Source organism: Xenopus laevis, chromosome 2S, assembly GCF_017654675.1.
Source record: "Xenopus laevis strain J_2021 chromosome 2S, Xenopus_laevis_v10.1, whole genome shotgun sequence".
Taxonomy (NCBI): Eukaryota; Metazoa; Chordata; class Amphibia; order Anura; family Pipidae; genus Xenopus; species Xenopus laevis.
Genome location: NC_054374.1, coordinates 33,082,481 through 33,095,262, shown reverse-complemented (window position 1 = coordinate 33,095,262; position 12,782 = coordinate 33,082,481). Strand labels below are relative to the sequence as shown.

At 38.7% G+C, this 12,782-nt stretch overlaps 1 protein-coding gene across 1 annotated transcript; it reads left to right on the top strand.

Moving 5' to 3' along the window:
* Window positions 1-10,850: 10,850 nt before the first annotated feature.
* LOC121400455 (kelch-like protein 15) lies at window positions 10,851-11,944 on the top strand. The gene has a single exon (XM_041583591.1). The coding sequence runs from the start codon at window positions 10,937-10,939 to the stop codon at window positions 11,942-11,944; it is 1,008 nt and encodes a 335-aa protein (XP_041439525.1). The 5' UTR covers window positions 10,851-10,936.
* The last annotated feature ends 838 nt before the right edge of the window (window positions 11,945-12,782 follow it).

The window sequence follows — 12,782 nt, the reverse complement described above, 5'->3', positions numbered from 1 at the left end:
AACAAATTTCAGGTTTGCTCAGAAACATTGTACACTTGTAGCTGGGACACTAAATCCATCCATTTATTTACTGACTTTGCAACCAAATAGTGGCCTTGTCAGGAAACAGTTTATAGACCACAGGTATGGCAACCAATGGCTCCTAGAATTGTATATTACAGTTCCCAGGAGCTTATATGCACATATGGATGAAATGAGGTCATGCTTTCACATCGATAAAATCCCATGATTCAGTGAGTTTGTGATTTTCTTTCACATTGGAGTTCGATTAGGTTTTTTTTTCACTTTGGCCATTTGATTTGATATTAGTTGATGTATAGTCACCTAAACTGAATATTTGTAATGTTTAATGAGTAACAGTATTATCTGGGGAAAACAAGTCTATGTAAACATAATGAACAATCTGCAATAGTGAATGTGCCAAACTGAGATCCTATTAACTTACATTAGTAGCATAAGCTTGTCTGTACTGACAGGGCCAGTTTTAAGTTAGGGTAAAAAAAAAAGACATTTTCTGTGGATCCCCATTATCCTAGAGCTCCTTTGTTGAGAAAACATAGCAAAAACTGCAGAAAATAAGTCTTAATAATCAGTATTTTCATGATGATTGCCTAGATGCTGTCCTCATCAGATGGGCTTGTAACAATCTCGTTATCAGGAACCTTGTTCAGCGATAGTACCTTAGTACGTAAGCGAGGTACCAGCAGGGAACTAGAGAAGATGTAGTCAGAGTCAGGCGAAGGATTCAAGGCAGGTGGCAGAAATCGTAGTTAAGGGTCGGGCAGAAGTCAAAACCAGGAATTCAACTGGAACCAGCTTGGGCAATTTCCAGAATGGACACTGGCCTTTTAAAAGAGATTTGGCACCAATTTTCAAATTCGGCCCCTCTTCGTGACGTCATGAGGCCGGCGTCACAGAGGCGTGGAACCCGGAAGTGCACGCCTGCGCACCAATCTCCGAGAGATGCGCCGGGAGGTAAGAGAAGCCGGCTATCTCCCGGCGCATCTTACAGGGCTACTGCAAGCCCCAGTGTATGATCGTCCAAATGTGGCCCATAGGTGACCAAAACAAACCCAGATCGACTCATATGGCAATTTGGCAGTACAGTATATGGCCAGCTTTCATCATTTCATTTTGTGAGGTTTAGATGGCCTTTACTTTATATTTCTTTATAATTTGTAACTGTGCAAATTACTTTTTATATTTCATTATTTCCCTTATTTGAAAACTTATTAGAAAACCCTCATATTAAAGGCCACTCCCAGAGCATATGGGAAAAAGCATAAATGAAAGACATTTGAGGCACAATCAACTTCCCAAATTTCATCATTTAGCTCCAGGGTATCTCCACACCATTTCTGGTTGACTATAGTCAGCAAATTAGAATTGACATAAGTATAGTAATATAAATGTAAGTTAAACTGACACAATCTGCACAGGAACATTAGTAGTTCATTTAATTAGCCTGTGGGGAAATTGGGACTGGACAATCATTTTTAAAAGTGCCTGCCTTTCTCCATCTTGTTCTGTCCCTTCTTTACCTCAGAACTGTGAAATCTACAACATATGATGAATTGTGAATTGCTGAACCGCTGTATTGCACTGTTTGTAGGGACATATGAATTTCTGAAGGTTGTTCCTCCAGGTTTCAACCCAAGGCTGGGCTTGATTGGATTTGCTGGAATTGTTGGTCTGTTCCTTGCTAGAGGTTGGTATGGCACAAAGTCTCTGGTGTTTTACAATTTGATTTTATGTGTAAACTAAACTCACAATATGCAGAATTGACACTATTTGTATAAACTTTTGTGATGTTAAATATCAGTATACTGAAATATGTCCTGGCAATAATCAATGAGATCATGCCAAATAATGGGTAAAAATAACTGCATACAAATTTGTAGTTTGAACTTTGCTATAGCAGTTAGTTGTCGGCACAAGGTACAGGTATTGGACCTGTTATCAGAATGCTGGGGACCTGGGGCTTTCTGGATAACAGATCTTTCCTCAATTTGGATCTTCATACCCTAAGGGGCACATTTACTAATGGTCAAATATCGAGGGTTAATTAACCCTCGATATTCGACCGTCGAAGTAAAATCCTTTGACTTCAAATATCGAAGTCGAAGGATTTACCGCATTTCCTATGATTGAACGATCGAAGGAAAAATCGATCGAACGATTAAATCCTTCGAATCGAACGTTTCGAAAGATTTTAATCCATCGATCAAACGATTTTCCTTCGATCAGAAATTTGTTAGAAAGCCTATGGGACCTTTCACCTAGCCTAACATTGATGTTCGGCAGGTTTTAGGTGGCGAAGTAGTTGGTCGAAGTTTTTTTTAAAGAGACCGTACTTCGACTATCGAATGGTCGAATAGTCAAACGATTTTTAGTTCGAATCGAAGTCGTGGTCGAAGTAGCCAAAAAAAACATTCGAAATTATGAGTATTTTTTCTTCTATTCCTTCACTCGAGCTAAGTAAATGTGCCCCTTAGTCTACTAGAAAATCATGTAAACATTAAATAAACCCAATAGGCTGGTTTTGTTTCCAATAGTATGTCACAAGAAGTGTTTGTAGCAGCCAAGGGGAATTGCTGCAGACATTTAGGGGCACATTTACTAAGGGTTCGAATTTGAAGTTAAAAAACTTTGAAATTCGACCATCGAATTTGGTACTTCAATAGTCAAAGTATTTTTTCGATCGAAAACGGGCGTTTTCGATCGAAGTAAAAATCATTTGATCGATTAAATTGTTCGAATCGAACGATTTTACAAAAAAATACTTTTAACTTAGCCAAACACTCAGAAAGGTTATAGGAGGTCCCCCCATAGGCTAAACAGCAATGTATCAGGATTAAGGTGGAAAAGTGTCGAATTCGAAGTTTTTTAAAGACAGTAATTCGATTTTCGAATGGTTGAATTAGTGAAGTATTTTCCATTCGAATTTTGGCCTATTCGAAAATTCACTTCGATCCTTAGTAAATGGGCCCCTTACAGTTATTGGTCCCTGGATGATAACCAGACATATTTTGATTGCAAGGCAGTTTATGTACGTCTCTCAGTAGAAAGCATGTCATATACAGACACTGTTGTGCAAGAATGCCTTTAAGGGTGTTTTGGATTCACAATCTCTTTTTTTTTATTACATACCTTTAGTTTGTTATAGAATGGCTAATTCTAAGCAACTTTTCGTTTGGTATTCATGTTTTCTTTTTTTATAGTTTTGGAATGATTTGCCTACTTCTTTTGACTTTTTCCAGCTTGGGGGTCGCTGATCCTATGTCAAAAACAAATGTATTGTTATTGCTACTTTTTACTACAAATCTTTCTGTTCTGGCCCTGCTGTCCTATTCATATTCCAGTTTCTTATTCAAATCTGGTTGCTGGGGTAATTTGGACCCTAGCAACCAGATGGCTGAAATTGCAAAATGGAGAACTGCTGAACAAAAAGCTAAATAACAAAAAATACTGCAATTGCAATTTATCTCCGAATACCACTTAAAGTTGAATTTAAAGGTGAACTGCCCATTTATAAGCAATGAAAAACAGCAGCACTCCTGTAACTTGTAAATCTTCACTCAAGTGACAAAGGAAAATAACATTCCTTCCAGGAGCGTCACTAGAGGGGGCGGCGGGCCCTGGTGCGTGACGAGCAGCCGGGCCCCGCCCCCCTCCGTACGGGCGCATTTGGCCGGCTTTGTCAGTGGCGCGTGAGCTGCCGGGGGGCCCCGAGGGGGTGCGGGCCCTGGCCCGCTCGCACCCCCTGCTCCCCCGGTATTTCCGCCACTGATTCCTTCTCTTTCACAAGATACCAGAATGCTGCTGTTTTCCATTGTTCAGAAGTCAGTGTGCACCCTGAGGCTGCAAATAACCTACTTTCCACTGTGTAACACACTATTTTGTTTGTCTCTTGGTTTTTTGTTTTTTTTAAGCTCTCAGACCAGTCACTACCTCAGAAACACAACAGGCTTTTAGAAGTGGAAAAAAACAGCAAAGAAAAAGCCTCTCCCCACATTCCTTTATTGAGGGAGGTGCATTTTTTCCAGTCTAAGTTGGATACAAACAGGGGGCTATTTAATAAACTCCGAATGGAAAAATAATGAAAAATTCGTGATTTTTCTTTTTTTATAAAACCAGACTTTTAAAAAAAAAATCACGAATTTTTCAGAATTTATTAAACCCCGAGGATGGAAAAGTCCAAATCTGAAAATTCGGCATCTAAAGCTGGCCATAGATGTAAAGATTTTTAAAAGATCCAATCGTTATCGTGAGACCACGATTATCTCGAAATGATTGTTTAAATGAACGATGTGTCCATCAAGTAAAAAGACCAGTTCAGGCGATATTGCCAGCAAAACTGAAGAGTAGCTGCCTACTTGGCCCTGCAAACATAGATAGATTGTACTGGGACGATAAAGATTTTTTATACCTGGCCGATCAATTTTCTGACAGATGTTGGACGAAAAATCGTAAGATGTACGATCGTTCAAATCCCACTAACCGCACAATGATTTAGAAGGATTGGTCGGACTTCTCTAAAATCGGTCGTTCGGCAAGAAAAATCTTTGCGTCTATGGGGACCATTAGACCTATCGAGGTTGCATATAAGTCAAAGGGAGAAGTCCCAATGATTTTTTGATGTGTGCTGGTTTTTTGGTAATACCCTGAAGTTTTCGAGCAAATTTCTGAGTTTTCGGGTGAAAAATATAAAAAAAACCATGAAATTCGGATGAAAAATCACCCTCAGTGGCCAGGAGGGATCCGTGAGAGACAGAAGAAGGTGGCAATGTGGCTCTCCTTCCATCTTAGAACCGCGGCCCGGTGCAGTATTCATTGAAAAGGAGCACCAGCCCAGGTTATCAGGTAAATAATTATAATTACTAAATTGGTAAGACCCCCCCCATGATGATATTCTTTTGCTTTTCATTTAGTAGTTTGTGTGTTGCCATATTCTATTCTGGAACATCAGGATGTTGTAATTCTCTGGAAACTGATACAAACATAGTTTCATGCAATAAGTCTGATGTAGAAATGTCAGTAAATCAAAATAGTAAAGGAAGGAGAACTCCAGCAGACTCTCTGCAAAACTTTTATTCCAAGTATTCCACAAACAGAAATAAAAGTTTTGCTGAGAGTCTGCTGGAGTTCTCCTTCCTTTACTATTTTGATTTACTGATACAGTGGAGTTGTTGGCACAGAGCAACTTAATTGGAAGCAGAACATTCAATTCCTCATCAGCTGTACAGATCACCATCAACCCTTTAGGGCAGGACTACATGCGCGATTCCGCTGCGATCCGACGTACTGTGCAAAATCGCAGGCGTCGCGGGGGATGCGATGGAAATAAGGTAAGTAATTCAATTGTCGCATCGTGTCGCAGCATTGATGCGACACGACTGTCGGATGCAGACGATGCACGCTGCATCTGCATCAGACAGTCGTGTCGCATCAACAATGCAACACTATCCAACACTGCCATTACTTACCTTGTTTCCGTCGCCTGTGATTTTGCGCAGCACGGCGGATCGCGGTGAAATCGGCCGTGTAGTCCTGCCCTTACTGATGTAGAAATGTCTTGCTATTATGTGACTGATAATAACTTCAGATTTTTAGTATATTAATACATGCCCAGGCAGTTTACCCAGTTTGGACCATTCTGTTCAATAATCTGGCCTTGTCCAACACAGTACGGGTTCATTTTAGAGATTATCCACTGACTCCTCAATTTGCACCTAGTCACTCCAAGATTAATATTTTGTCTGCTAGTATCGCATCTTATGAATGTGAAGTGAAATGAGCAATGTCTCTTTCTCAGTTTTTCCAGATCCACATGACCGGCTCTTTTATTTGTATAAACTGAATAATAAGTTTTGTAACTGTAGGAAGTCAGCCAAAGTAACCAGCACGTGGCGCTGTTGCAAAATTGTCTTGGAGAAAAAATATAATGGAAAATTGCAAAAGTACTTAGTAGAGAGCTCACTAAAGGTAATGTCCACTCAAAAAAAACAACTTTTTTTTTTGCCTAATAAAAGCAAGACATAATTCTGAGCTAATTTGCAATATTCATTCATTACAAATTTTCTCTAGTTATTTGTATATGTATTGCTATTGAAGCAGTGTTGTTCCTTTCTGTTCTCTGGTGGCTCAGACTGTTAAAACAATATAAGACAAGGTAGCTGATTAACAGACCTGTCTTTGCTGGGGGACCAAGACTTTTGCAACATTGTTTAAAAAATAACAAACATGAGTTAAACAGAGGCTGCTGTCAATAGCAATTGTTTTTACAAATAACCTCAAAAGCACTGACCATTATTAATGTAGTTTGGAAAGTTGCTTAGAATTATGTTTTCTTTTATTAGGGAAATTTTTATTTTGGGTTGACTTGCCGTTTACATTTTTCTCCAGCGTTTACATACCCTTTAATCGTGGCTATATCTGACTCGTTGGATCTGTTAGATATGCATGCTGTTACATTGCTGCTGGTTGTTTGCAGATGGGAGGAGATTATCATATATCTTGAGTTAGGGGCTGAATTAAGAATACTTGAGCTTTCAGGTTCCTTAACTCTTGTGTGTTTTCTTCATTAAAAAAAAAACAAAAAAACACCAGATTTACAGGAAGCTGAGGTATTCGGATGAAGAAACCATGTAAGGTTTTATCACCCCAAGGCTCGTGTATTTAATACTTAAGGAATTCTCAAGAAGTTGGTTACATTGAGCTGTAATATTTTTCTAGATCATCATTCTGACACCTCATGCTCCCTATTCTAATAATGAAATGTGAAAAAGCCGTTAGCAGGTGGATAAATGAAAGGAGAGCAGAAATGTAGACTGCAAATATTGTGCCTGTCAGAATAATTTGTCTTGATTCTTATGTTTCAAAAGGAGTTGCTTTGAAGGTTGTGTCACTGCATCAGTATAAGAAATGATTGTTTGTTTTCCACACTTTGCATTTATCAAAGTTCTTTAACTTTAAATAAATAAATAAATAAATAAAGGAATTATGATTTTTGCATTCAATTTGTGTTTTCATTATTCCATCAGCCATATCATGATTTCCTGGGTGGTTTCAGTAAGTGATCTCACTCAATCTTTAAAGAACTAGTAAGACCAAAATTGAATTTTACATTTGATCTGTCATACTATTTACGTTTAAATGTATCATGTATTTCTTAGAAATTCTACGTTTATGTGAACATCCCTGGTCTTGCTAGTTCTTTACATTACAATCTGTTTATTAACACTTTCAAATAGAATAGAAGTTTTCTTTTTTTTTTTTCCTTTGCTTTTACCAAGAGGGAGCCCATATAAAGGGCAATGTCTTCCCATTTTTAGCAGATTGTATAGATGGGTGATTAGCTTGTGGGTCATTAGTCCTGCCGCTACTATCCTGCTTATTGTATGTTTGTTATTATTTTTGTTCTAATCCCTACATTTTTGTTGTGTTGCCAACATATGATCCACCCGTTGTAATAACGTGAATTTCTAACCCTATTCCACAGGGCCACAATACACTGAACACCTGTATTACATACAAATATATTGACCAATACAAGAAATGGAGAGCCTTTCCCAGTAGTGCTTTCAGTTAAATTTTGATATTTCTTTGGGCTTTAGGCGCCACCTTTTTGTATTTTGACGTAGGACTGCCACATTCTAATTTAAGTTTAATTAGTTATACTCCCTTCCATAGAAACTGAATTTTTTTTTTAAAGGTGAATTTTTTTATTGGTTTTAACAACACAAACAAACAATTACAATACATTATCTGGTAGAATGACAGAATGACATTGGATTGGTGTTGGGTCAATGGTAACCTTATACAGACAGGAGAATACAGTCACTTATAGATGCAAAGGTTGGTATAGTGATGTACGAGGCTGGTGGTGTAAGTCAGGTATATATACTTAAATAATTCTCCAAAGGCATGCTTATAAGTAAAACATATAGTTTATTACATCAAAGTATTAAACATTAGAAAAACCCTAACGCGTTTCATGCTTACCTAGCACTTAGTCATAGGCAAAATGCTAGGTAAGCATGAAACGCGTTAGGTGCTCTAAGGGGTTTTTCTAATGTTTTTTAATACTTAGATGTAATAAACTATATGTTTTACTCATAAGCATGCCTTAGGAGAATTAAGTATATATGGTTGTACCTCTGTTTGGTCACTAGAGGGCTCCGGCATGCTAAAGATTGATGTTTATTGACCTCTACTTCTAGGTTGATTAATATAGTGTAAGTCAGGTAGCCTCATATTTAGAAGGATAGTTTAGGTATCCAGGGGGTCCAGTTCCCCCAAATCTTGCCAAATTTATCTCATAGGTTAATTTTATTACAGGAAGGACATTGTCTATAAACCTTTTCCAGAAGGCTAGGGTGGGGGTGGGGGGTTCTCCTCATCCAGTGCATAACCAATGTTTTCTTAGCATAAAACATGAGCGTACATAACCAGATCCTGGCTGTTTAATTGGGCAATACCTCATCTATCACCCCTAACATGCAGACTGTTGGGTCCACTATCTATGGCATGCCCAATTCGTTTGCTAAGGTCTCCATTACTTTAAACCAGAAATCTAGAATGGGGGGGACATATGGAGAAAGTTGGCCCCAGGAGAATTGCACCATGGGCAGAGATCATCTGGTCTCCTTCCAAATGTCTTCAGTTTGAAAGGAGTTATGTATGTTTAGCGGAGGAATTTATACTGTATGAGTCTATCTTTTATTGAGATTAGACTGGTGTAGGCATTGTCTGTGGCTTCCTCCCATTGTTCGTGATCAAGTCCCAGGAACTGAATTATTTAAAATCCAGTTATGCATATTGTGAATAAATATGAAGCTACAAAATCATTTGAAGGGCATGTTGATGTTCTACAGTATATGGTATACCTATAGGCACACAACAGCCCACTACATAAAAAGTTTTCATTTTTTTCCCCTCCTGTACCCTTAATACTTTACTTTTGATATCATTTTAATGGGTGGCACAGCCAAATACCTGCTCTTGTTTTCATTTGATGGATGGAATGACGGTTAAGGCAAATCTGTCCACCCCCCTCCAACATCAATTGTTTAGAAGTAGACTGTGGGGTCTTTTTGTTTTATTAGTCCAAACTGGTGGTCGTAGGCTTGAAAATCTAGGCCTTTTGTGAATCCGCTATTTATAATAGAGTTTGATCCCATTATTGAAAGAAGGAATGTACAATTCTTGCTTGTGCTGCATCTTAGGCAGTGGCGTAGTATATTAAGTGAGCTCTATCACTGATATGGCAGTTATGCGTTGCGTGGTTCATTGCATTATGTTGCAGAGCAAATCTGTTCTAATACCGGCTGCGTGATTACAATGATTCAAGATGTGCCTAATTATGTGTTCATGGTTTGAGGAAATGCTGTAATTTATTTATTTTAAGATTAGCAGCACTACAGAGGTTTATATGCAAGTTAGCTTGGCAGTGCTATTGCACACATCTGTATCCTGCTGGACAAAATTCTAAGCACATTTGAAGGCATTTCCCATTGAGTGTAGCTAGCACAACACCTATCCACCTAATGGTCATGTAGCATAAAACTTCAGTTTCGCTTTAAATCCCCACTGGACTTGCATTCCCTGTGCAACCCTCCAGCCCTCAGCTTATTGCCATGTCTCTAGGCAAGCAGGACCCCTTTCTAGAAGGAGGGCTGTACCATTAGTAGGTAAGTGGAGGGGTTGCAAAGGGAGCTATAAATTCTGTTGCTGGGATTGGCACAGCTGCGTTATGTCAATATAGTTTTGTGTTACTCTGGAAGTTGCTTTATTAGCAAGCAAATAATAAGACACAATCACTTTCTTGTCCCTTAAAGGGGTGAGGATTTTCCTGCAGCATTTAAACAAAAGATGAAATTCGCCCATCTAATCCTAGACTAGTACAATATTTATATAATGTTCTGTTCTTTGTATTTTTGTCTTCATGCTTGTTAGGGATGCACCGAATCCTGGTTCGGGATTTGGCCGTTTTCAGCAGGATTCGGATTCAACCAAATCCTTCTGCCTGTCTGAACTGAATCCAAATCCTAATTTGCATATGCAAATTAGGGGCAGGGAGGGTAATCGTGTGACTTTTTGTCACAAAACAAGGAATAAACATTTTTTCCCCTTCCCACCCCTAATTTGCAAATGCAAATTAGGATTCAGGTTGGGTATTCGTCCGAATCTTTCGTGAACCATTCGGGGGTTAGGCCGAATCCAAAATAGTGGATTCGTGCATCCCTAATGCGTGTCCCAGATGCCCAATAAATGCATTTCTTCTATTAAATTGGTTGTTCACCTTTGAGTTAACTTCTAGTATGATGTAGAGAGTGATATTCTGAGACAATTTGCAATTAGTTTTCATTTTTTATCATTTGTGGTTTTTGAGTTATTTAGCTTTTTATTCAGCAGCTCTCCAGTTTGCAGTTTGCAGTTTCAGTTGTCTGGTTGCCAGGTTCAAATTATCCTAGCAATGATGCACTGATTTGAATAAGAGACTAGAATATGAATAGGAGAGTAATAAAAAGTAGCAATAACAATACATTTGTAGCCTTACAGAGCATTTGTTTTTGGATGGGGTCAATAACCCCCATCTGAAATCTGGAAAGCAGAAGAAGGCAAATAAATAAAAAAAAACTATAGAAAATAAATAATGAAGACCAATTGAAAAGTCACTTAGAATTGGCCATTCTATAACATATAAAATGTTATCTTAATGGTGAACCACCCATTTAAAGAAGTTGGACAGGGTTATGTAGTCAATTGAATAATGTTTATTTTCAAGCTTTCCCGTCTAATCACCAAATTCATGTTATGAACCTTGCTTTTGTCTGTATCTCTCCAGGTGAAAACATCAGAATTCTATCGGCAGCTGAGGCATGAGGTGGAGCTATCTCTAAACTACTTCCATAACGTCAGCGAGCAGCCTCTGATGGAAATGAAATCAAACCTTATCCGTTCAGCAAAACCCCAGACTGCAGTATTCCGGGGAATGATTGGGCACAGCAAGGTTAATAGCAAGATCCTTCTTCTTCATAAGCCTCGTGTGTGGTGGGAGCTGGAAGGTCCCCTGGTTCCTCTCCGTCCCGATTGCCTTGCCATCGTTAACAATTTTGTCTTCTTGTTGGGGGGAGAGGAACTTGGGCCTGACGGTGAATTTCATGCATCTTCTAAAGTATTCCGATATGATCCACGTCAAAACAGCTGGCTGCAAATGGCAGACATGTCTGTGCCACGGTCAGAATTTTCTGTCGGAGTCATTGGTAGATATGTTTATGCTGTGGCTGGAAGGACGCGGGATGAAACCTTTTACTCCACAGAGCGATATGATATGATAGAAAATAAATGGGAGTTTGTCGACCCTGTCAACAAATACGGCCATGAAGGGACTGTTCTTAATAATAAATTGTTCATCACAGGGGGCATTACCTCCTCTTCAACTTCCAAACAGGTGTGTGTGTTTGACCCAAGCAAAGAGGGGACTGTGGAACAAAGAACCAGAAGAACACAGGTTCTAACAAACTGCTGGGAAAATAAGTGCAAAATGAATTACGGTAGATGTTTCCGCAAGATGATTTCTTACAATGGAAAACTCTATGTCTTTGGTGGCGTCTGCGTTATTTTAAGGGCTTCGTTTGAATCGCAGGGCTGCCCCTCTACAGAAGTTTATGATCCTGATATGGATCAGTGGACTATTTTGGCGTCCATGCCAATAGGTAGGAGTGGTCATGGAGTAGCCGTGCTAGACAATCAAATCATAGTGCTCGGTGGCCTGTGTTACAATGGCCATTATAGTGATTCCATCTTAACCTTTGATCCAGAGGAGAATAAATGGAAAGAGGATGAGTATCCCAGAATGCCTTGCAAGCTGGATGGTTTACAAGTATGCAGCCTGCGTTTTCCAGAATACGTTTTAGAGCATGTGAAACGTTGCACATAAAAATAATCAACTCTTGTTTTTAGCAATTTTGTCTTGAGCTACTCGGATCTTGTTCTAGTCCCATAGCTAAAGGCAGGTTCTCATGGCAGTGACCAGTTGGGTTTCTTTGTTATCTGACAGCATTATATAAATCGGGAGACCCATTGTGAACTTGGCAGACTTGGGGTTTCCGTGCCAGGTCTGACTAAGCTTTGACTAAGCTTTGTTTTTATTTAAATACATTCTGTCCATTTTACATTTCTCGTCTTTAATTCCTCTGCAGCTGAATCCTCTGTCTCTGTTCTCGTATACAGATTACTCATAAGGCATCAAAAAAACATAGAGAAAATAATTGGGTATGCGGTTAGATTAGGGTTTTTTTTTCATTGTGAAAAGATGGGAAGACAATATGTAATTTCCCATAAATCCTGATTCTTTCACATGCATGCCCACATTAAAATGACAGAATAGTTGCCGGATCCCACATAATGTAATTCCTACTAATCCCTTCCATCCCATATCTGAGAAAGTATCTAATGCTGCATAACTCTTCTGTTATCTTGTTTTATAAATGTGTTGTATCCATTATTTATTACTAATGGTGCTAGTCCTCTGCAAATCTGCCTGTTTTTTCTTTTAACTTGATACCCTTTAAATTATTATATATTTTATTTTACATGGGCAGTGTTTGTAGTTGCAATATGGCAATGATTCTTGTGTGTCATTTGGGTATTTTTTTTAACTTAAAGGGCTGGTTCACCGTTAAAGGAATTATTCAGTGGAAAAATGAAAACTGGGTAAATCAGCTGTGCAAAAAAATGTTTCTAATATAGTTAGTTAGCCAAAAATGTATTCTATA